This window comes from Ambystoma mexicanum, chromosome 11 (genome assembly GCF_040938575.1).
Source record: "Ambystoma mexicanum isolate Mex_15411 chromosome 11, UKY_AmexF1_1, whole genome shotgun sequence".
Classification (NCBI taxonomy): domain Eukaryota; kingdom Metazoa; phylum Chordata; class Amphibia; order Caudata; family Ambystomatidae; genus Ambystoma; species Ambystoma mexicanum.
In genome coordinates, this window is record NC_090934.1 from 390,574,594 (window position 1) to 390,600,430 (window position 25,837).

The 25,837-nt window shown below is 47.0% G+C and overlaps 1 protein-coding gene across 1 annotated transcript in view; it reads left to right on the forward strand.

The window, feature by feature from the left end:
• The window catches only part of PSMC3 (proteasome 26S subunit, ATPase 3), a 226,388-nt gene extending 207,698 nt beyond the window's left edge, over positions 1–18,690 (forward strand). Inside the window, exons 10-12 of the mRNA XM_069623108.1 lie at positions 3,856–4,001; positions 17,335–17,416; positions 18,096–18,690. Of these exons, the coding sequence (XP_069479209.1) occupies positions 3,856–4,001; positions 17,335–17,416; positions 18,096–18,206 (339 nt within the window). The 3' untranslated portion in view covers positions 18,207–18,690. The remainder of the gene's footprint in view (positions 1–3,855; positions 4,002–17,334; positions 17,417–18,095) is intronic.
• The last annotated feature ends 7,147 nt before the right edge of the window (positions 18,691–25,837 follow it).

Here is a 25,837-nt window from a genome sequence, read left to right on the forward strand (position 1 = left end):
TTTTTACCGCATGTTCTCGAGCTTTTACTGCGTTTTTCGCTTTTTGGAAGAGTTTTACTCTATTTTCCGGTCAATCGAGCCTTGTGCTCTGCTCCAGAGATCATCCTTCGAATTACTGGAGAACAGTTACAGGTAAGTAACTTGTTCCTTACATTGAAAATGAGAAAGGGGATACTCAGTATTTCCCCCGCACTCTACATAAGGTGCGGGGTGGGGGAGGGGGCTGGTCTCGCCTAATAAAATGTAAAGGGGATCCAACGATCATTTCTAGCGTTGGGAAATGTAGTTCTCACAAGGTTAGCCGGAGGAAGTTAAAAGGAGAGCCCCCTATGGAAACCCAGCAACAGTAGGAACTTATTGTCGAAGAGGATAACTTTCAAAAGACGCAATGGAGTTTTAAAAATGACACCCAAAAAAGAGTATAAGATTTCCCACTCTGAGGTATAAGGAAAAATAATTCTCCAGTAAAAGCAAAAAGTTCTGGGGGTTGACGCAGTTCAGGACGATTTATCATTACTATGAGAATCTTAGTTAACAGGGGAGTCCTGTGAAAATACTGTGGTTATGTGTCAAGACATGCTCCTAACCAAAGAATGAAAAGGGGTAATTGCAGAGGATCAGGGAGGCAAAACATGAGGGATGAGTGTATGGAACCAAGAAAAGAGGAAGGGGACACATGGTGAGTTCTGGTGAAGATTGGGTAGACTTATCTAGCCGTTTCCTATTACCGTGGGAATCTACATGCTCTGTATTACTGTTGGAATTATTAACTTGAATGATGTCTACAGGAATAGAGGATGGCAGCAAAGGAGTTGGTGTGAGAAATGAGCACTTTCGTTTCATCTTGTTTTATCACTCCTGTTTTCCCTCTGGTTTTCTCACACTAGTTTTCTCGCGTGCTGGTTTTCTTTCTCTTGTGCTATGGTATATTCTCTCTCTCTCCTCTCATATGCTCACTTTGGTCCATTTTCACTCATGCCAATTTTATCTCTTGCTCTGGTTTGCTTGCTTTCTCGCTCGGCTTCTCTTTTGTTTGGAAGCCTTTCTCGTTGGGTTCAGTTTATAATCGGCACCCACCTTCTCGTTCAGACTAGGCCTAGACATCCTTCCTGGACACAGAACAGAAACCCAGTTGGGACCAAAGAAGCCCTGTCCTTTGCAGAATCCAATGCCCTGAATGCAGCTAATACGGTGTTAGGCAAGAATTGATGTAGTAACACTGTGCGAGACTACACAACACTTGTATCCTTGGTATTAGGTAACCCACCTTTTGGTATAGGGCTGTACTTCACAAGTTGGTAGTGTGACTGAGCAGCCAGGCCTATCTCAAGAGGTGTAAATGTGAGCTGCAGAGCTGTAGCAATGAAATTCGCAAATACAAGTAGCCAAGTAATTTATACTCAAGGTTTCAGTTATAAATAGTTATTTATTTAACATCAATTTTAAAATAAGCATTCTTTAAGAAGGGCAGGATATGTAACAATCAAATGTACTTTACAAACCGTTTCCAGAATCTGCATAAGTTTAGTGGACCTGGACGTGACTTCATTCACAAGGACAGTATTGGCATTTATGTATCACTAGTACATTTTTCAGATTCTGAGGTTGCAGAAAGGAAAGATTAAAGGAAGGAAAAAGGTTAAACCGGTTCTCGGGGCATGTGAGTATACTTAAATCGTCCAATGAAGTCTAAATAAAACCTTTCCCAGCAATAAGAGTCTAAAAGTTAACACCTCTGAGGGACAGAAAATATCGGTGAATAGACTAGAAGAGTCTGCAGGGAGCCAGGACAGCCAAAGTAAATTGGAGCACAGTCATTGGAGCTGAGGCACTTCGTAGTTAATAAAAGCCTTGTACAAAGTTAGAGTTTTGTAGAAATCACTTGTAGGGTCACAAGCTGTTACACTTGTGGAAAGCAGAGTTGAAATCAACTCTAACAAAAGTAGCCACTGCAAGTCTGAACTTGAGCAGAGCAAAGCTAAAGACACTGGAGTGAGTACCCCAAGTCTCGACAGTACCTCTGGTTTGAAGAAGAGTGGTCCAGCTGGATTCTGTCCTGTTGCAGCGATGCAGATCTTAGGTTCCTGAGCCTCAGTCGTGGGGACAAGAGGGAGGACATCTGGAGGACTCCTGCGGCAGCAATTTGGTGGTCGTCGGCAACTACAGGCTCTTTTCAGATCAGCATCACTTTGCGGTTTCAGCGCGCAGTAAACAGCACCACAGCAGATCTTGGATACCGGTTGGGCTTCCTTCACTCCTGGAGTCCTGCACTCTGGTGGGGAGGACTCAAGCTCTGTTCATTCTGCTTCTGAAGGGTCCTTGGGAGACTACTGGAGCTTCTGGCCGGATTGCAGATATTGCACTCGACTACAGATTTCTCGACCCCTGGCACTCGGTTCCTGCAGCAGCAAAGAAGTACAGCCAGTCGGGAAGATGGTCCAGTGGAGTTCGGCTCGGGGTTAGTTGGTCCCACTAACCCAAGGGAAGAAGTCTTGCTTTCCGGAGCGTCTCTTGTCGATCAAAAAAATTAGTTTCAGCACAGCAGCAGGGCTTCACTGGGCATTTCAAAGGTCCAGGAGGATGTAGCAAGCTTCGTTCACGGTTTCTTCGTCGGGTGTTCTTCCCAGTGGTCCACTCTGCCTCTATTCCCGAATCCCTTGCCTTTTAAGCAGGTTTCTCCATTCATGCACAGCCTAGGCTGTCACTCAAACAGAAGGATGGCTGTCCTAAAATGACCGCCAGCCAATCAGGACTCGTTGCATTCAGGCACTCCTAGAGACAAAGGACAGGGGAGTTTCGGGAACCTCCCTCACTTCCTGTCCTTCCAGACAGAAGTGAGTTTCTGGACTGAAGCCTGCCAAACGCAAAACAAACAAAGGGCTCAAACATGGCTTGGCTCGCAGAGTAAAACCCAAGAAAGACCTCACAAACAGAAAATGGCAAAAAAGACGACCGGGACCATTTTGACAAAATGGTCACCCATGGGTGCTATACTGCAGCTGAGGATTCAGCCTGCGGTAGAAAAGCACAGTGGTATGAAAATTAATGGCTGCCACCAGCCGTTTAAAGTAGTGAGGATAACACAAAAAATGGTACATGAGTAGGTAGGATAAGGGGCTACTAGGTAACCCCCCAGCACTCCACATAAGATGGTGTATGCTGGGCCTACAAAGAGAAAAGGTAAGTAAAGTCAATTTCACTTTACTATTCTTTGGAACAGTAGTTCACACAATAAAAGGTATGTAAACTTTATGAGAAATCTAGAGGATTTCTCTGTGACACTGCACTGAAGGTGATGTGTGTCACCAGACAAAAGGTAGATGCCTATGGAGTTTGTCAGACTCCACAAAACAGAGGAAACCTATAATCCAATCGGGTCAAAACACATGAGAGAGTAAGCAAAAAAAGGTCTCACACCAGGGTTAAAATGAAAAAGTTCTAAAGTCCAGCAAAAGAGCTGGGGGTCTCTAAGGTGGAAGGCAATTAGCACAGAAATGTGAATTCTCCCTAATACAAGGTTTATAATCCATGGTTTTACCTTTTTATGGAGTATACCTCCAAATTGGTGGTTACATCTGGGTAAGCCTTTCATGCTGGGGTAGGGACAAGTGCATCCATTTCTAACACCCTTTGTCTTTTGGACAGGTGTGATGCCAGAGTTCAAACAATTGTTGACAACACTTGGACTGCCCCAGCCTTTGTAATGACCCCTTTTTCTAGTTGGCCACAGTGCCTTTGACCGGACACCCAGAGGGAATCAATGGTAAATTACAGAGCAATAGGTTTCTGTAGGTTGTATGAGGTATCCAGGCAGCTTTATTTACTGTCCTTTTTTTGTTTTATTTCCACTCTTAGGTTATTGCTGCCACAAATCGTGTTGACATCCTGGATCCAGCTCTACTCCGTTCTGGGCGACTGGACCGGAAGATTGAATTCCCCATGCCTAACGAGGAGGCGAGAGCTCGCATCATGCAAATTCATTCCAGGAAAATGAATGTCAGGTACTCCCTTGCCCCCAGACCCCCACCAAATACCAAAGAGAGGCCAGATTAACACATAATGCAAGCTCCACCGATTAAAGCTGTGTGGAGCCAAAGATACCTTTTGTATTCTCCACTCTGCTAATGGATAAATAGGTCACTGGCTACAGTATTGGAGGTTCTATTCTCTTATTGGTAAGAAAATAGTCATCTTGAAAATGTAACACAATTAACATGTTCCACCTGTGTAATACAGTGTGAATTATAATTGCTATTTGACATATTCTTATAAAATATTTGAACTACTTGATTTTCCTACTGATAATTGTTTGGATTGTTGGAAATTGGAAGCACATACTCGGTGACATGCTTTGGCAGGAAACGGTTTCCCTCCGATCAGTCAAAGTCCTTCACTGGTATAAGGGACCAGTGCTTGAACCCTGCCATCTGTGAGCCGGGCAATTGTTGGATGGATTTTACTGAAAGCCCTGTGGTCCGTATCCTTGGGTATATCTTTTTGGTACTACTAGTGATTCTCTCAAGCTCACTCTCACACCCCTCCTGAGTTGAAGCCTTTTCGCTCTGCTTACCTTACTTGATTGGGTTTTGGTGAGACTTTAGTGTCTTCCCTGTTCACCATAAATAATTTGGCCTCCCAAAATCCACCCCTGGGATGATTTTAGAAATCCATCTTAACAAGCTTCTTTTGCATCACCTTAATTAAGCTGCACCCCACCCCCTGGATATCTATACTGATTGAGGTGTTGTGTGGCTTTTTTTTTTGTTTATTTTTTTGCAGTTGTCTTTGTTACAGTAGAAGTCTTCGACTCATCTGACTGCTTGATGGGTGTGGTGTGTGCTGTTATGACAGTTTTTCTGTAGTCCAACTAAGGGCTTAGTAAAACCATACATTGACAGTACAAAACTCCACTCTTAGTTTAAGGCTGCACCACCTGAGTATATGGTAGCGTAGACAGAGCAGCCAGGCTTATCTTTGGAGGCAGAGGGCTGTAGAATCAGTACAAATGTAATTGTAATACAAGTGGTCCAAAGAAACACTGAAACACCATTTTAAAAATAAATGGTTTATTTAAATACAAGTAGGCCCAGATAAATCCTAGGTGTAACAACACATATGAAATCACAATGATAAAAACACACTATACTTGCAGGTTCACACACCAAAGCATAGACCTTATTTGGAACACCTAACAGTAGTTCTATGGAAGTGAAAGCTTTTCATACACGTTCAGTATAGGTCACACCTGTTCTTGGGCAGTAATTCAAGGGTAACAGACCCTACCAGTTGTACAGTGATACTCAGTAACAAATCACATAATTTGTCAACTGTACAGTATATGTTTTGTGACTAGTGGAACACTTATTCTAGGTACAGTAAAAACCTACAACTACTTTTGTGATAACACACAGTTCTCCTAGGTGAGCAAAACCTATCGATGTAATATTAAATTACAGGTGCGTTTGAGATCAGTAACTCTTGTAACTTATTTTTGGATGGCACACAGCTACCTCGAGGTAAGTAAAACCCACATACTTTTTCAGGGAGCTATCAGCAACTTGGGGCAGGTATAAACCTAAGACTCTTTGGTGGCACCAGCAGTTGGACACTCGTACACTTATCCTAACGGGAGTAATCTGGTGAAAACAACACATTACTTTTGAGAAGAGGCACCACCAAATCACAGGTGAGTAATATACCCTTACATCTACTTTCTATTAGAATGGCAAAATGGTTTGTGACAAAGAAAAGTAGACAAAAGCCCAGTAGAGAAATGTAAAAAGGAACAATTCTTGTAAAAACCTTGAGGGTTTACCAAGTATTAAAAAAAAGAAAATTTTTTAAAAAATGGTTTCTAAGGAAAGAAAGATGTTAACCATACTTTTGAGAATAGTGCAACACACATTCAAGATAAGTAAGAACTTTTTGTAACTGTTGTTAGGCAGAGTTTGTATGCAGTACCCTCTTGGACCACTACACACAACGATGACTATAGGTGTAAGCAAACCAACCTTTGGTATAAGTCTATACTACAGTTTTTGGTAGCGAAGCTGAGCAGCCAGGCTTATCTCAAGAGGGGAATGTGAGCAGTAATGTTACACAGAGGTCTACAATCACAGGTGTTCAAATAGACTTACACTCAAGGTTTCTTGGTCAAACACCTATTAATTTATTCAACAGTCAGTTATAAAGCATTCACTAGAAGGGGGCAGTTAGATATTATACACAAATATACTTCAGTAAAAGATGCAGCTGAAGACTTCTGTTCCTGGCAGTTCCTGCAGATCTCGCTGTTCCTGAGCCTCAGGCGTGGGGACAAGAGGGACTGGTCAAAAGGCTGGAAATCTTCAATTCTGGTAGCTGTAGTCCAGAACACAAACTGGTGTCCCTCTCCCCGTTTATTCCGTTTCCTGCAGCACTCTGAAGAAAATACAACCAGCTCTGAGATTGGTATCCAGGTGGCTTAGTGTCGAGTTGATTGGTCCCACCAACTCAAAGGGAGAAGTCGTCCTGATTCAGACCTGCAGCAGGGCTTCACCGGGCAAACCAACGGTCCAGGAGTTGCAGCAGCTGTCCTCTTCCAGCTCGTCTTCTTCCAGCTCGTCTTCGGTTCTTTCGTTCCAGTGGTCAACTCTGCCTTCCAAGCCAAGAGACTCGCTTTTATTCAGTTCTCTCCCATTCATTCCAGCCTAGCTGTCACCCAGCAGGGTGGCTGTCCTTGCCGGACAGTCAGCAAGCCAATCACGCCAGAGTGCACTTGGGTCTCCTAGCAGACTAAGCACAGGGAGTTTTGGGCAGCTCCCTAACTTCCTGCCCACCCCAGACACTCGGGTGCCAAAGACGGTCTTCAGGCCTGAGGCCCGCCAAAGGCAAAGGAAAGGAACAAAGGGACCAAACCTGGTTTGGCGTGCAGAGACACACTCTAGAAGGACCTTTCCAAAAGAAATGGCGAAAAGAGAAGACCGGGTCCTGTTTAAACAAAGGAGGCCCAGGCACCATCTTGAAAAACATGGCTCCTGCGATTTAACGCTACCGTTGTTCGCAGTCGGTAAAAAATCATGGTAGTTCGTTGCAAAACCACTGCCACCAGCCATTTCGAGAGGAAAGGGTAGCATTTGACTGCTACATGATTATTTAGAAACGGGGGAGACCAACTAACTCCTCCAGCACTCTATTGTAAGATAGGGTGTGCTGGTCTAGGAATTTAAAAGACTAAGTGAAGTCAATTTCATTCCACTGTCCTGGGAAACAGTTGATCCCAGAGAAGGTATTTAAACCTTGGGAAAGCCTGAAAGTCTTCCCTCTGTCACTGCGCTGAAGGTGCTGTGTAACACAAATAAACAAGATGATGCCTATGGAGTTGGTTAGTCTCCATATCCAAAGAAAACACAAGGCTATAACGCACATCAAAATACATGCGAGAGTGGGGGAAAAGGCTCATACTCTCTCCAGGTAAAAAAAAATCAAGTCCTCAAAATCCTGCAAAGTTGCTGGGGGTCTCTAAGGTGAGAATTCTCCCTAACTCTGAGTTAGTTACCAACCAACTCTTTTACAAGTAAGTAACTTTTAAACACTTATTCTCTTTTCTAGGCAAAAGGCCCAATCCCTTAAGTCTTTTCCTAACTCTTGGAGCATGAATGTTCAGTGGCAGAAAGGGGGTCACTAGGATCTATTGTCCAACAGGCAGTGTCAGGAAAGGTTCTTAAGACTGGGCAAACTTTACTTCTAGAGTTAGAGGGTGCTCCAGGGGCTTCACAGAAGACACCCTAGCAGGATTCCAGCAGTGGAACTGGGTTAACTGGACGAGAGGCCCCCCAATCACAGAAAACACCCCACACTTGTCAGGAATCACAAGAGACTTGAGGTAAGTACATACCCAAGCCAACACAGTACCTCAGCATTGAAGATTTTGCAGCAGGAGAACTTCAGGAATTGCAGCCAAAAAACCCGGCCAGTGGATTCCTTTTTGTGGTGACTGTAAACAGGACCTTGGAAGGGACTTTGCAGCAGGGATCAACAGAGAAGGCTCTAGGCATGGTTTTCCTCACAGCTGAGGAATCTGTGGATTTGGTGCCTTTTACGGGAGGATAGAAGAAGACAAAATATCACAGTTGCATTCTCGTCATCACAAAGTTCCTGCACTCTGATGAAGGTACTTTTTGGACTTGATTCATGTCTCTGGAGATACACCAGGATGTCCATGAAGTTTCAGGGAAATTCGGAAGACTGTGCACCGCACAATGGCTCAAGGTCCCAGGGTGTTAGGGTATTGCAGCCTGCAAGGTTGCAGCACGGCGTGGGATGGCTCAAAATGCAGGTCTCGAGTCCAGTGGGTCTCACCAGGGTCTTGGTCGTCGTATTTGGAGACCCAGGTCGATTGGAAGGAAGGGCTTCAGCAGGCTCAGGTTACACATCAGGCACCCCGGTCGATGGAAATTGTCTCAACCGCTTTTCCTTCATCATCCTCTTCGGTTTCAGTTCCAGTGATCGACTGGTCTTCAGCTTCCAGGTTCAGATTATTTAACAGGAATTACAACACAACCTCTGCATGCTCTCCCTGCATTTTATAAGAAGGGTGGTCTGGTTGTCCAATCAGGACAGCCAGCCCCCCACTGGGATTTGTCCCCATTCAGGCAAGGAGGAACACAAAGGGCTATGGACTTTGGACTCCTCCCTCGCTTCCTGCCTTCACAGACTGGAGCCTGGGCGGAGATAAGTCACACAAAGGAATTTCCTACCCTGAATGTCATGGGAAGGAACAAGAAAAGACAAACACTAAAATGGCGTAAACAGAAGACTGGGGGGGGGGGCGCATTTTGTAAAATGAGCACCCTTAGGTGCCTTTACTGCAGCTGTGAACACAGCCCGTGGTAAAGGTGCACTGAATTAGTAAAAGGTATCACTGCCACCAGCCATTGAAGGTAGACTTGTCTCTGACAAAATTGTTAGTTTTAGTGTGAACGGGGATACATTGTATATCCCCAGCACTCCACATAAGGTGGGGTGTGCTGGTTTCACAACATAACATATAAAAGGGATCCAAAGATTCTTTCTATCCGTGGGAACTATAGTTCTCTCAAGGCTAGCCAGAGAAAGTTTAAAAGGGGAGCCCCTAGGGCAACCCAGCAACAACAGACCCTTATTGCCAAAAAGGTATTAAAAAGGATAACTTTAAAAAGACACTATGTCGAGTCCAAAAAATGACACCTGTTAAGAAGAATTCTCAGAAATGTGCTGATTCCCTTCTACCAGCTTTTTTTGCTGGACTTTGGGACTTTTAATTTCTAACCTGACGAGAGTGAGACCTTTTCCCACTCTCTCATGTATTTTTCTGTGATTTGGATTTTGCAGTCTGACAAACTCTATAGGCATCATCTTTACATTGTGACACACACAGCACCTTCAGTGCAGTGACACAGGGAAGTCTCTTAGATTTCCCAAAGGTTTAAATACTGTCTATTTGTGAAACTGTTTCCAAGAGCAGTGAAGTGAAATTGTCTTTACTTGCATTTTGTAACTTTCTAGACCCAGCAAACTCTTATCTTGCAATAGGATGCTGGAGGGGTTACTTCGTATCCCCTTTGTCTCGTTACTCATGTAACATTTTTATGTTACCCTTTCTACCATTAATAGCTGGTGGCAGTGGTTTACATTTTACTACCATCATGTGTTTTTACCGTGTGCTGCAATTGCAGCTGCAGTAAGGCACCCATGGGTTTCCCATTTTGTCAAAATGGCCCGGTCTTGTTTTTTCGCCAATTTTTTTGGAAAGGTACTTAAGATTTACTATGCGCGCCAAACCAGGTTTGGTCCCTTCATTTGTTTTGTCTTTGGCGGGATTCACGAGTGAAGCCTGCCTCTGGCTCCAGCATGTCTGACGGGCAGGAAATGAGGGAGGTGCCCGAAACTCCCTGGGCTTAGTTTCCTTGGTTACAGGAATGCACCCAAGGGTGATTGGCTGGAGGGCTGTCCTCGGAGGACGGCCACCCTGCTGTGTGATTGACAGCTAGGCTGCGAATGAATGGGATAAACCTGTATAAAAGGGAAGACTTTTTGCTTGGAAGGCAGACTCGACCGCTGGACGAAGGAATCAGAAGAAGAACTTTGAAGAGCCGCCTGCTGCAACTCCAGGACCGTTGGTTTGCCTGGTGAAGCCCTGCTGCTTTGCTGAAGCTCTGAATTTGCCTCGACTAGAGAAGACCTGGAAAGGACGACTTCTCCCCTTGGGTTGGTGGGACCAATCAACCCCAAGACTAGCTCATCTGGAAATCCTCTCGAAGCTGGATGTACTGGAACCGAAGTGCCAGGGAGAGGAACACCAGAATCGAGTGAGTGTCTTTAAGTCGGACCCCAGCTCCAGGAAGATCTCCGGACTCCCATGAAGCAGGAATGACCAAGCCTGAGCCACTGCAACAGAGTGCTGGACCCCAGATGTGAGGAAAGACCAGAGGGGTATCCGAGAGACCGCTGTGGTGCTATTTGCTGAAACCGCGGAGTGCTACTGAATTGAAGTTTGACCTTTGCTGCCGCCGACCTTCCCATTGTAGTGCAGGGGTCCCCAGAATTCCTACCTCTTGTCCCCACCACTGAGGCCCAGGAACCACAGGATCTGCAGAGCTACACAGGAACAGAAGCCAGCTGGAACCATTTCTTCTAACCAAATGTACTAAAAAACCTAAGAGGACTTACCTCTTGTTGTGTAGCCTTAGTTGTTCTCAGTTGAGACTTGTCTTGGTTGCTTTTACAGAGTTGCTTGCAGCTTTGCCCCTCACAAGCCTCTCAGCTTGTGGCCCTACAGTGATTCTTTATTTCTACAAAGACTTCTAAAACATTGTGCAAGACTTTTACTTGCCTGCAAGTAGTGCTTCAGCTCACCTAAACTTTTGCTCAATTAACATTGGCTGGCCTGGCTCCCTGAAAGACTCTTCTTACCTCTGACTCAGAATATTTGTTTAACCTTTGTTTTATTCTTAAACCCTTTTTCTTTGACAACAACTCAGTATTGCTCTAAATGTTCCAGTGATATATTAATGTCCACAGTGTCCTAGTTTTTAAAGTCACCTCAGGGCGTAGGAACTATCTGGGTACTTGCTGATTTAGAGAAACTAAGAGTGTGTATTTGTGTGTTTCTAGTATATTGCTCCCTTCTGAAGAAGGCTTGTTCAACTGACTAAATTAATAATTGTTTTACACTGAAGGTTTCTGGAGTAGAGTTTATCGGAATACTTGTCACTGTGTATCTCTGTGTGAAAACCCTACGGCTCACATTGACCCCTCTTGAGATAAGCATGTCTGCTCAGTCACTCTACCACCTGTGTAGGACAGACGTATACCAAAGGTTGGGTTCCTATTGCCAGGATGTGAAGGTTGCTGTAGTCTCCCAAAGAGTACTGCACACAATCCTGCCTAACAACACCCATAAAAAGAGTAAAAGATTCTGTGAGTGTGGAAAAAGGTTCCCACTCACTGAGGTATAAGGAATAATATCCCACCAGTAAAGCAAAAACTTCTGAGGTTGACACAGGTCAGGACGATTGACCATTTCTATGAAAATCTTACTAACATTAGGAATGGCGCACAGCTATTCTAGGTAGGTAAAACCTAAGGGTGTAATCTGATATTACAGTTGCTTTTCAGATCAGTGGAACATAGACTAAGGTAAGCAATAACTCGGTACACTTATTAAGTATGGCACACAGCTATTCAAGGCAGGTTAAAAACTAAGGCAGGCTTATTTTAGACAGGCTAAACAGCAGTTCAGGTGAAGCAAGACCCAATTGGTATACTCTTACATTTATAACCTAAAAGAAATAGTAAAGTGAAGCCAACAGCATTACTTTTGTGAAGAGGCACAACCAATTCACAGGTGAGATTCTGAATGGCAGACCACATTCCAGGCAAGTAAGGGATTTTATAACTGCTCACTCTGAGTGACAGTTACCAACCAGCTCTTTTACAAGTAAGTACACTTTTAAACACTCGTTCTCTTTTTTTAGGCAACAGGCCCAAATCTTAGAAGTCTTTCCCTATTCTCAGGGCATGAGTGTTCTCAATGGCAGAAGGGGGGTCACTAGGTCTCTAGTGTCCAACAGGCAGTTCAGGATAGGCACAGAAGTAGCAAAAGTCAGAGTTCACCAAGGAAGACTTCAAACAAGTAAGTATCTCACTTTAGAGAGGTTGAAAGGGTCCAGGTACTTCTGAGAAGACACCCTAGGAGGATTCCAGCTGTGGGCCTGGGTCAACTGGAGGAGAGACCTCCCAATCACAAGAAACACCCCAAAGCTACATAGGAATAATAAAAGCTTAAGATAAGTAAATAACCCCGCCAACACAGTACCTTAGCACAGAGGAATTTGCAGCAAGGGAGACGTCAGGATCTGCAGCCAAAAACCTGGTCGATTAATTCCTTGTCATGAAGACAGGAGATTTTGCAGCAGGGATCAATGGGTAAAGGCTCCAGGCAAGAGTTTATTTGTGGCTGGATGCAGCTCTCTGGGTTTGGCGCCCTTTTCAGGAGCCAGGAGAATATCGCTGGTCAGATACTAGTCTCTAATCTGGTCCAACACTCTAGTGAGGGGACTTCAAGGACTCAAATCGTGTCTCTGGAGGTCCAGCAGGATGCCACCAAAGTTTCAGCTCGATTGGGAAGACCGTGCACCGGCCAATGGCTTGAGGTTCCAGGGTATTGGTGTATTGCAGCCCGGCAAGGTCACAGCACGTTGTGGGAGGACTCGGAATGCAGGCCTTCTTGAGTCTAGTGGATATCACCAGGCTCTAGGTCGGGAGTGCCCAGGTCGTTTAGAAGGAAGGGTAACGGCAGGCTCCTGTTACACAGCAGAATCTCAGGTCGCTAGAAATCATCTCAGCCACGGTTTCTTAATCTTCAGATTCAGGTCCTGTGGTTGACTTTTCAGCAGCTTCCAGGTCCGGAGTATTTAACAGAAACTACAGCACAACCTCTTCAATCTCTCCCTGAATTATTTTACAGCAAGCGGCAGTCTGGCTGTCCAATCAGGACAACCAGCCCCCTTTTTGAGACTGGGCTTCTTTCAGGCAAGGTGAAAGACAAAGGGCTGCAGAGATTTGGACTCCTCCCTCGCTTCCTGCCTTCTCAGACACTTGGCGGGGAATACAAAGGATTTCCACCAAAGACAAAACTCCCACTAAGGTTGTTCCCACCTAGACTGGCAGGGGAAGACCCCAGAAACTGCAAGCAAGAAAAGGGGAAAAACGGATCCCACCATTTTAGAAAAATGGTGGCCATTCTGTGCATTAGCTAATCTGAATTAACAGCCTGCGAGTAAAAATGACAGTCATGAAGGAAAAACCACTGCCACCAGCCATTCATGGTAACAAAATGTTGCCAGGTAAGTAAGAAAGGGGATACATTGTATCCCTCCAGCACTCCACATAACGTGGGGCTGGCTGGCTCACTAATACAAAAAGTAAAGGGGATGAAAATCCCTCTTTACTACTTGGGAACAGTAGTTCACCCAAGTAAATAACTGGGGGAGCCCAAAGGGTCAACCCAGCCTAAGCCCAAACGTTGTAGGAAACTAGAACCTCAACCATACACTATGGAGAGAAATAAAAAGGTCAGCCATTAAAAGAAGATTCCCCTTCACCTTGGGACAAGGTAAAATAGTTACCTAGTCAAAGCAAAAAAGTTCTGGGGTTGACACGGGCGAGGAAGATTTATTATAGATATCTAAATCTTATATAACATGTAACTTACCTTTTTCTCTTTGTAGACGCAGCACACACTATCTTACATAGAGTGGTTACTTAGTATCCCCTTTGTCTACCTTCCCATGTAACATTTTTGTGTTACCCTTTCTACAATTAATGGCTGGTGGCAGTGGTTTACTTTTTCCTACCATTGTGTGTTTTTACCGCAGACTGGATCCTCAGCTGCAGTATTGCACCCGTGGGTGCCCATATTGTCAAAATGGCTCCGGTCTTCTTTTTTTGCCATTTCTTGTTGGAAAGGTCTCTCTTGAGATTTACTCTGCGCGCCAAATCAGGTTTGGTCCGTTTGTTCGTTGTCTTCGGTGGGGTTCACTGCTGAAGCCCACCTCTGGCTCCAGCGTGTCTGGCAGGGCAGCAAGCGAGGGAGGTTCCCGAAACTCCCTTTGCTTGGTCTCCTTGGTTACAGGAATGCACCCAAAAGTGATTGGCTAGCTAGCTGTCCTTTGAGGACAGCCACACTCCTGTGTTAGTGACAGTGAGGCTGCAAATCAATGGGAGAAACGTGCATAAAAGGCAAGGTCTTTTGCAAGCAAGACAGTCGACCACTGGACGAAGGAAACGAAGAGAAGCTTGCTGCAACCTCCCAGACCGTTGGTTTGCCGGGTCAAGCCCTACTGCATTGCTGAAGCTCTGAATTTCGCATCGACTAGAGAAGCCCTGCAAGGACCACTTCTCCCCTTGGTTTGGTGGGACCGATCATCCCCAAGACGAACTCTAACTGGAACCTCTCTCTCTGCTGGCTGTACTACTTCGCAGCTGCAGGAACCCATGCCAGGGGACAGGAACACCAGAATCGAGTGCATGGTATTTAAGCTGGACTCAAACTCCTGGAAGATCCTCCGGACACCCTCGAAGCAGGACTAACCAAGCCTGAGCCACCTCAACAGAGTGCTGGACCCCAGAAGCAAGGAAAGTCCACAAGGTGTCCAAGAACCGCAGTGGTGCTATTTGGGAGTAGTTGAAACCGCAAAGTGCAGCTGATCTGAAGTGTACCCAATCCTGCTGCCGACCTTCAAACAGTAGTGCAGGAGTCCCCAGACGTCCTCCCTCTTGTCCCCACGACTGAGGCCCAGAAACAACAGATCTACAGGAACTACAACAGAAACGGAAACCAGCTGGAAGCTTTTCTTCAGACTCAAGGTACTGTGAACTAGGGGTACTTAACACTTGTGTGTAGCTTGTTTGTTCTTACTAGAGACTTGCATTTGCTGCCTTTTGCAGAGTTGTTTGCAGCTTTGCCCTTCACAAGCCTCCCAGCTTGTGGCCTAACAATGACTTCTTTTTTTACAAAAAAAACTCTCTTTAACATTGTGCAAGACTTTTGTGCTAATCTTCAAGACGTGCCTCAGCTCCCCTAGAATTTGCTCCATTGGCATTGGCTGTCCTGGCTACCTGGAGACTCTTATCCTGTGAATTTTTCGATATGTCCCTCCCAAAAAATCCTACATACCTTACTTATATAGCTGCGAAAGGGTTAACCATATTGCATTGGGGGATAGAAAAGTGCTTACTTGTTTGAGAAACTTGTTCACCTTTAGGTTCCTTCCCTAACCTTTTCCTTTTCCACCAATCTCAGAATTGCCTTAAATGTACAAGTGATATGTCCACATTGTCTTAACAATTAGTCCCCTCACGATGTAGGGAGTGTGTGCCATCCCAAAAGGGTATCTACTTATTTACTGAAACAGAGTGTATTTTTGAAGTATATTTAAGTGTTGCATATTGCTCCCTTCTAAAGAAGGCTTGTTTTAAAACTGACTGTTAAATTAATAAATAATTAACCTTGAATATAATTGTTATTTGAATACCTGTCACTGTGAATCTCTGTTACAACCCTCCAGCTCACATTGACCCCTCTTGAGATAAGCCTGGGTGCTCAGTCACTCTACCAACTTGTGTAGTACATGCTGACACCAAAGGTTGGGTTACCTATTGCCAAGAGGGCAAGTCTGGTGCAGTCTCTCTCAGGGCTACTACATACAATCTTGCCTAACATTAGGTGGTGTGACTGTTTCAGACAGACCAGGTATCCCTGGAACAGAGTGCTGCATCCAGGTGTGCGCCAGTGAATTTGAGGACTTGAGATAAAAGTTGGAGTAAGTGCATGATGAGTGCAGACTGTCCTGGGAGACTGCGATTTCTATGAAGGAGTTACCAAAGCATGTCTCGCCAGTCCCATCTGCAAGAACAGGGTGGCTTTCTCTGGGCTCTTAAGGCAAGCAATTGACATTTGGATTTCTACGATCCCCAGGGGGAGAGCTTTGTGCTTACTCCCTAGATAACAAGAGCCTACACATTGGTGACCATCATGCCCAGGATCTGCAGGTTGGGTCAGCAGGTGTCCAAGCCTCTGTTCTCTTAACCTCTGGTAGCCGCACAAAAGAAAAGGCAGTTTAAGGTCCTTGATTTGGCAAACCAACCTCACCCAGATTACTTCCACCTCATCGTGCTAGCCACAAGGGAGAGTACTCCATGATGCTCGGCTGCACTACCACCAAACAAGGAACCACTAAAACTGGAGGCCACAGAAGGGAAGTTATCCTAATTCATTCCATGTCTTTGGCAGTTGGAGCCTCTATCATGGTAGCAATATTGGCATGCTACGAGAGGGACTTCTGGGAGAAGGTTCAGTTTCTTCCAGATAAAAAAAAACGTATGTAGCAGTGTATCTATTTGAAGAGTGAGTCCTCCCCTCTGATAAACCTATGAAGGCAACTTTAGACACTGGGTGCCAGCTTTCGTAGGATGAATAGTGACATGGTGCTGAGGAAGGAGGGTAGGAGTGTTAGCATAGGCGAAGATGTTGGTTCTGCCCTTTGGTGGGACCTCATTCTTTGGCAAAAGTTCAGAGATGGTGCTGATGACCTTCAAGGCGAACACAGACCGTGGCAGTGGTGGGTACTCTGCTATATCTTCACCTGTCTTCATCACCTAGAAGTTGGGCGGGTCGATCATCCTCATTGTCCTTCTAGAAGATTAGCAATATTACCATCCATTGGCTTCCCAATACCAGCAGCATCAGCTTCAGGGGCATGGGGGGTGGGAAGCACTCGCTCCAATTTCCTTTTGGTTCTCTCATAGAGCCAGCGCAGGAGATGATCTTGGTATGGTGGTCCAGCACCAGCCCTCCAAGCAAGCCTGACTGGACTGTGGCCCCTCCATCCACAACGCACACATAATCCCAACTGCTTCTGAGAGCAGTTCAGTGACACCCTTATCCAGCAGAATGAAACCTCTAGTACTAATCTTTTTGGAGAGGGATTAGGAAGCAGGGATAATTGATGCAGGTTTTCAGGAATATAAATAAGTGTCAACAAGTGTAAGTAAAATATAGAAAACTACCAATCTTTTACAATGGGGGGGGGGGGTCCCAGCATGGCACACAAGTACCACTTATTGCTCTTTTTGAAGGGTGCCACCTACACGTCGCATTCAAGGAAGGCTTTCAAACCCATGTCAGGTTGGGGAGTGGAGATGAGCTAAAACTAGGAAGTATTTTATGGTTCTGGGGCACGTTAATGTAGCAGAGGGAGTTGGAAGCTTGACATTCTGCAATGACTGAAATGCATTTCTCTTTCCACTTAGCCCTGATGTAAACTATGAAGAACTAGCTCGGTGCACAGATGACTTCAATGGAGCCCAGTGCAAGGCTGTGTGTGTGGAAGCGGTGAGTATTGGTGTGGAGTAATGTGGGCACTGGGGTGACAACAGTGCATGCTTTTTGGAAGGCAGTCAATATTGAGAATTCATTCCAGTGACCATGGAAGTGGGGCTGGGTGTACATTCTGACCTACCTCATATTATGCAGCAATTCAGTGTGCTGTGCCAAGATCCAAAAGCATATATGGGTGGCCTGCACACCTTACCTCGGTGGCCTGCACACTTTACCAACATCAATGGTGCATGCACTGTTTTGTGCACACCGAACCTCGTATAGGGAGATGTGTGATTTACTTTATCCATATCACTTGGGGTTTGTCATCAGGGCAGCATAATACTTGTGTACTTTATTTCTGGAAGCAGTTCCATTAAGACCAGTTGTGAGATGGTGCTGTTAACCTTGTCTTGATCCAGCGAGTTCATGTAGAAAACCTGTATATAAGTGTTCAAGCCATGCAGACTATAACCCCAAGACCAAAGTAGGCAGATGAGAGCCATTAGCATTATTGCCCCTAGCCCCTGTTGTTGGCTGCAGGTGGGGAATGATCTATATGTTTTGCACTATGTCAAGAGGCAGCTGTAGGTAGGTTTTTAGTTGTGCTTGTTCATTTGATTGGTTGAGAAGGGTGGAGGTGTACAAGATTAGTGAAGCAAATGATCAGCTAATGTCTTTCTTTTTGTAATAGGGTATGATTGCGCTGCGTAGAGGAGCCACTGAACTGAACCATGAGGATTACATGGAGGGGATTCTTGAGGTCCAAGCTAAGAAGAAAGCCAACCTGCAGTACTATGCGTAAACTGTACCCAAGGTCCATGCTAAGAAAGCCAACCTGCAGTACTACATCTGGCAGCCTATGGAAGGGGCTTTTCTGGGTGTGTTGTATGGGTGGGGGAGGGGTGAAGGTTTACTGTCGGTCACTGGTGAAAGAGGGTATATTGGTTGACAACTGGTAGGATGCAATGTACTGTGGGATGCTTTGGGAACAGAGATGTATTGGAAGAGACCTTGGGGAGGGGGAAGGCCAGGGTAGGCTGTTGGAAGGCAAAGGTAGGCTGTTGAAGACTTTGGCGGCGGGGGTATACTAGCGGTGAGTTGAAGGGTCAAAATGCTGGAAGCTAGCCAGGAGGCAGAGGTTGTCCTGCAGATGCACAGCATCTGTTGTGTTGGAATTATACAGGACTAGCGAGAGAGCAATGCCCAGAGGATTGGTGGAATACATTGAACTGCTTATCCCTTGTGATCATTTTTCTTTAACAAAATTAAATGTTTCTTTAAAATGGTGTTGTCTGGTGAAGAAATGGTTCAAAATCTGCAAATCTCTGATACAGTAAGTGAATTTTCATTAAAACCTTGGATGTATGAAGACAAAAGCGATGGTGGAGTTGAGGGCCTAAAACCTGCAAATCTCTAAGGCGGCCATTGACTTTAAGCCGGAAGCTGCTAGATGAAGCAATCTGGCTATGGAGGATTGCTTTGTGTGGCAGTGCGAGTGCTGTTCACGTCTGTCTTTAACCCCCTGCCATTATCTCAGCATCCAGGTTCTTTGCCTTCAGCCTTATCTTTAGAATTTTCATAATATCACACTATTGTACTGCCTGCTCAGGCTGTTTTTTTTTGTTGGTTAATTTACAAAGCAGTTCCTGACAACCTATGGATTGCTTAAGCTCACAATCCACAAAGAGGTAGTCCCTGACAATATTAGTCAACCAACAAAGGCAAGATCTCGCCTGCCAGAGTCTAGGCTGCAGGCCTTTGACATGCTTGGTCAACCGCTTTGCTGTCCCCACTTTCATCCGTGCCTAAGCTCTTGTCAAAAAGTGTCCCACTGTTTGCCCTTAAGATGGTTGAATAAAGTGCTTTTCAACAAAACTGTCAACTGCAAGTATGTTGACTATCACAGGTCTCGAAATTAGGTTTCTATAGGCAGGAGCCAAAACAAGCTCCTGGGTGTTGGGCATCACCTAGTAGGCAGGAGCTACTGCTGGGGAACCAGGAGTGAGTACACAGCGCACTGCAAATCTAACCATACAGGAGAGGCAAACTTTAACTTTTTGCACATTATGTATGATAGATTAGGTTTAAATGTGTACTAAATGTATCCTAATTCTTCTTCATTAACATTCTCAAATGCTCAAAAGTTAATATCCCATATTTATGTTTGCAAGACACCAGTTGGCCTGGGGAGCTGAAAGTAGCTCCTTTTAGCAGTTGGTTACATGGTAACCAAGGTCTGTTGGGCTAGAAGCAGCAGCTAAATGGCTCCAATTCGACCCCTGTCCTCTTAACTGAAAGTCATATCTATGGCCAGGAGGATAGCTTGGGGATGTGGGGGGGCAACAAGTTTGTCTCTTAAGCAAGGCAAGGCTCAGCAACACAGATTTGAATCCCGGTACACACTTAGTGGCTGGTCTCCAGTATTGCGCATGTTCTAAAAGATTTATTATGGTGGCCTTGTCAACTAATGTCTTGTCAATTAAAGTTTAAACTGCTGCCTTGTCAATTCCTCTATCGAGTTGAGAGAAAGATGCAGCTAAATGCAAACCTGACTTTCAATGCAAGACTGACCAAGTGGGTCTAACACTACTAGTATGAATAGTGACATGGTGCTGAGGCAGGAGCGTTGGCAGAGGCTGATGGTGTTCAGGCGGTGGTGCAGGCGAAGATGTGTGTTCTGCCCTTTGGTGGGACCTCACTGTAGGCAAACGTTCTGACAAGGTGCCGATGTCCTTCAAGGCGAACAGACTGTGGCAGTGGTGGGTACTCTGCTATATATTCACCTATCTTCATCACTTACAGGTTGGGTGGGTCGATCATCCTCATTGTCCTTCTAGAACATTAGCAATACTACCATCCATCAGCTTCCCACTTCCAGCAGCATGAGCTTCAGGGGCGTGGGAAGCAAACATTTCCTTGTGATTCTCTCAGAGCCAGCGGAGGAGATAATCTTGGTATGGTAGTCCAGCACCAGCCCTCCAAGCAGGCCTGACTGGACCGTGGCCCCTCCCATCCACAACACACACATAACCCAACTGCATCTCAAAGCTGTTCAGTGCCACCCTTATCCAGCAGAATAGAGCCTCTAATACTAATCTTTTTGGGGGGATTAGGGAGCAGGAAAATTGATGCAAGATTTCCGGACTATAAATAAGTGTCAACAAGTGTAAGTAAAATATAGAAAACAACCAATCTATTACAATGGAGGGTTCGCAGCATGGCACACAAGTACCACTTATTGCTCTGTTTGAAGGGTGCCACCTACAGTCTGGTCTGCTTTAAAGGAAGTTTAAACACTGTGTCGCACATAAGATTCTGTCATTGTCCGGCATGGGGTCTAGCATGGATTCACATGCTCATGAATATTCCCCGTTGTCAAGCTGGGAATCCTCAGTAAAAAAAAAGGGTTTGTTTAGTTTCAAAACTGTCTTTCTCCTATAAACCAATCACTGAGCTCTGGGTCATACTGCCCAAGCCAATGACTGCCCTCTACCTAAGCTCCTCCTCAGGCATCCATTTTCAGATTTTGAAAGCATGTTCAAGTGTTGGGAGTTTTTGGTAGGAAAACTTGGTTTTCGGTTTAATCGAGCCTGTGTACTCCATCGTTTAACATTCCGATTAACGGGGACCCATTTTTCGTCATCTTTCGTCACCCATCAAGGGCAGAAATTGACTGTTTCTTCTTGGAAGCTTCCAGAAGATCTTCAAGCCTACACCGCGCCGGATCATGTCGGAGAAGGACGGAGCTTCCCTCTTCAAGCTGTGTACCAACTGCGGTTTGAGGAATGTTTTCACGGACAACAAGCATTTCCAGTGCCTGTATTGTCTGTGCACCCGGCGCATAAAGAAGAAGATTGCGAGATCTGCTGTGGCCTCACCGAGCACATGATTAAGGATCGACGTCTGGTTAGCGGCATGGCTCAAGGCCAAGGCCTCTACCCCGGGTGATTCACAGGGGCATGCCTCTTCCGGATCCAGCCAATCTGAGCGTGCTTCTAAGTCCTTTGAGGGCGCACCATCCGTGGGGGCCCATAACAAGGCCAAGCACTGCGAGTCTTCTTCCGTCAGGGTCGCCGCGCATTGGGATCCCATGACGGTCGGGGCACTTTCATCGTCTCAGTCTGCCTCGATCTCCAGCCACCGCTCCAGCTCTTCGTCCAAGAGAAAGTCAGCTGCCCCGGGGAAGCTGCAGGAGACACCAGAGAAGACCAAGCAGGGCAAGGTGTCCGAACTGCCTATGAAAGAGAAGGCCAAGGAACAGCCCGAGTGGGCCCATGTGATCCAGGTCAAATCGTCCTCCTTGATCGAGTTGGTGGTGGTCCTCCCTTTTTCGAAGACAAAAGGGGCGGACCCAGTCCAAGGAGCCCCGGTGGTGCCCAGAGTGTCTCTTTCTCCCAGGCAGGAGGCTTCGTCCAAGTCGCTAGAAAAGACTCCGGAGAAGAGGAAGCCAGACCTTAGCCCATGTCTGACCGCTCAGGACCCGAAGAGTGGGGTTGGAGGGGCGGCGATGAACTCCAAGGAACGGAACAGACATTTCTTCGTCTGACGAGGAGGAGATACTTTCCTTCCAGACCATCCACTGTGGTGACGACAATGGGAATGTCGGTGAGACCCTGTCCCCCAGGTGCTTCCCAGAGATATATCGCAGGATATCCTCTTGACCCTTAACCCGTTAGTGTCGGAGATTCAGAGGAGGATTCTGGTGGTGCCACCAGCGGCACCACCAGTGACCCCCATTGACACTGGGGCAACCACCGGCAAAGAGGAGTAGAAGACATCCTACTCCTCCATTCCAACTGTCGCTGCCCTCCCTCACTAGGGGGACGGACACAGTGACAATGCACATGGCCGACGACGCAGGGATGGGGGAGATCCTGCATCACCGCCACGAAGAGCTTCTCCACCGGACGAAGTGGAGTCCTCTCATTCCATGATCGCCCGGGCGTTGGTGCTTTTCCAGCTCACCCCGCAGGAGAAGGAGGGCTTACTCCTCCAACACCTGGAGACGAAGAGGAAGACTATCCTGTCAGTACCACTCCTGGACGACATCTGGGATGAGGGGCTGGCACTGCTGAGGAACCTTGCCTCCGCCCCCAGTGAAGAGAGACCGGCTTGAAAAGAAGTACCCCGTGCCGGAGTCTGCGCCCAAGTGTCTGAGGTCTCAAACCATCGCCTGACTCGGTGGTCTCGGCGGCTGCCAGGAAGAGGTCTTCGAGTTTGTTGTCTTCTTTATCTGCACCCCCAGACAACGAGGGGAGGAAGTTGGATTCCATGGGTAGAAAGGTCATCTACTCGGTGGTACCGACGTTCAAGGCGGCCAACACTTTAGCGATCGTGGCCAGATACGACCGGGAGCTTTGGTACAAAATGGCTCCACTGCTGGATTTCCTCGCCGATGACAAACGGGTCGAGGCTTTGGAGATCCTTCAGGAAGGCGAGGTGCCGTCGAACCACGCCATCATAGTGGCCCTGAACATTGTGGACATGGGTTTCCACCAGATGGCCAACTGGGTTTGCCTTCGCCGTCGTGGCTGGCTCAAGGCTACCAACTTTAGGCAGGAGGTTCAGACGAGGGTCCTGGACATGCCGTTAGACGGAGACAACCTGTTGGGGGAAGGCCGTCGATGAATCCCTCCAGGCCATTAGACCGACAGAGAAGGCCCGTGCCTTGGGCACTCTGCAACACCAGCCATCCTTTAGTTCCTCAGGAGGGAAGTCTAGCAGGTCTTTGAAGGGTTTCGGCAGGGGCTCATCCTCTTACAGCCAACTCTCCCATTCTTCTTACCCAGGAAGCCAACCGGGGTCGCTCCAATGCCTTCAGTGGACGCTGTCATCGTCAAGGCCCCCAAGGTGGTGCGCCGACCTCCAAGCAGGACTGAACCGGCCAAGATGTCTGGCCCCCACCCATGCACCCCGGTGCGTGGGTGGGGGCCCGACAGGAACACATTCCTCAGCTGCTGCTAGCAGTACGAGCCATGTTAAGAAAAGGTGCAATAGAGCTGGTTTCACAACGACTCCGGGGCTCCGGAGTTTACTCAAGATACTTTCTCGTAAGAAAGACCAGGAGCTGGAGGCCCATTCTCGAACTGTGACGACTCAAGTACATGAAATCCCAGTAGTTCAGGATAGTCACGCTGCAGCACGTTTTCGGTCAGCTGGAGGAGGGAGGTTTTGTCGTCGTTGGATCTGGAGGACCTGTACTTCCACGCCCCCATACAACCACGTCCGTATACACGTACAGCATTGCAAGTGCATGCGCTTTGTCGTACAAGGGAAACGTTACCGGTTCAAGGCTCTTCCCTTCGGACTGAAGTCAGTGACCAGAGTCTTCAAGTGTCTGGCTCCGGTGGTAGCCTATCTACGACTACAGGGGATTCATGTGCATCCTTACCTGGACAACTGGCTCATCCGGGCCAAGTCGAGGAACATTGGTGCCAAAAACATGGCAAGGACCGTCCGACTGCTGACGGACCTGGGGTTCTCTGTGAATTATGCAAAGTCCTGCTTGACTCCCATCACAGGACGAGCTGTTCATGGGATCCAGGCTAAACAGTGTTTTCCTGGTGTCACCAACGGATGAGAGGATAGCGGCCATTTTGGGCAAGGTGCAAAGGCTGTTGGCACTGGAGGACCATCAAGTTGCTGCTCGGAATTATGTCGTTATGCGTATACCTGATTCGGCTCTGCAGATTGCAGATAGGTCCACTCCAGGAATTCCTAGACACCCGTTGGGTCCAGGTGTCCGGGGGCTTCAAAGACAGGATCGCACTCGACGAGGAGTTCCGTCGAGAGATGCGGTGGTGGGGAGTGCGCTCCAACATCTCTGGAGGCACGGACTTCCAGAGCCCTCCGTACCAGTAGACGGTCACGATGGACGCTACCCTGGAAGGGATGGGCAGCCCACACCGAACGTCTTCATGCCAGAGGCCTGTGGCTGCAAGAAGAGAAGATGCTACACATCAACGTACTGGAACTACGGGCGGTGTCCTGGAACTACGGGCGGTGTCTTGGGCCCTTGGGTCGTTTCTGCCATCCCAAGGTGGTGAGGGTCTTCATGGACCATACCACCACAATGTTTTACATCTGGAAGCAGGGGGGGCACCAGATCCCCAGGGCTCTCCAAAGAGGCGCAGGTTTTGTGCACTGGCCATTGCCCAGGGGATGTTCATCATTCCGTTTCCATTTTCAGGAGTAAAGAACACGGTCACTAACTCTCTCAGCAGGGTGCTGCACTCTTGCCACGAGTGGGAGTTTCGGCAGGATCAAGATCGATCTGTTTGCGACAGCAACGAACATCAAGTGCCAGAGGTTTGCCAGTAGGTTCTCCCAGCCGGGGAGCATGGGGAACGCATTCTCCTGCCCTTGGGAAGGCCTGGTTCTGTTTTCATTCCCTCCATTGCCACTATTACTTCGAGTCATCAGTCAACTCAGACGGTACCGGTGCAGGATGATCCTCGTCGCACCAGCGTGGCCGAGGCAGATCTGGTACCCGGACCCTCTCAGCATGTCAACGTTCCCTCCAGTCAAGAGCCAGTGGTTGCGAACCTCCTCGCCAGGGAAGGAGGCGTGATTCTGCACCACGACCCAGGATCGTTGAACCTGAAGGCCTGGTTCCTGCAGCATTTAGAGTTTGGTGGTTACGAGCTTCCGTCAGACTGCAGGGAGGTGCTCACCAAGGCCAGGGTGTCGACATTGTAGTGTACAGACACAAATGGAAGCGTTTTGCAACTTGGTACCAGTTGCAGTAGATCAACCCTCTGAGGGTCACGGCCCCTCAAGTACTTCCGTATTTACTTTCATTGGCTAAATCGGGGCTGGCGAACGCCTCCATCAAGGTATATCTGGCGGGTATCTCCCGCTACGCTATACCAGGTCTCCGGGACGGTCTTCACTGTGGTTGCACCGTGTAGTCAAAGAATTCATCAAGGGATTCACATGCAAACCCTCCCCACAAACCAACCCCCCCTCCCCCACTGCCACTTTACGTGCTACCAAATCTGCAGATGGCTACCTGAGGAGATGCTTGGGTAGAGGGCAGGCATTGGCTGGGGGCAGTATGACCCCAAGCTCAGTGAGGTTTATAGAAGAAAGACAGTTTAGAAACGAAACCTGAAACAGTTTTTTCTCTTTCACCGAGGATTCCCAGCCTGACTGGGAATATTCATGAGCATGTGAATCCATGCTAGATCCATGCTGGAGAACAACAGTTACAGGTAAGTCACTTGTTCCTTGACCCATAAATGTTGTAACAATGACTGCACAATATCTATGCGATTGGTGGACACCCCTTATGTCGAGCCGTCCCCTACGCTAATTTGATACTACAAAACGTACACGGCTAAGATTTAAGCTTGCGTGATGTGGTGGTACAACATTTGATGTACAAGCACCAGCCGCCTGGAACAAGTTACCCCTCCATCTCAGGCAGGAAAA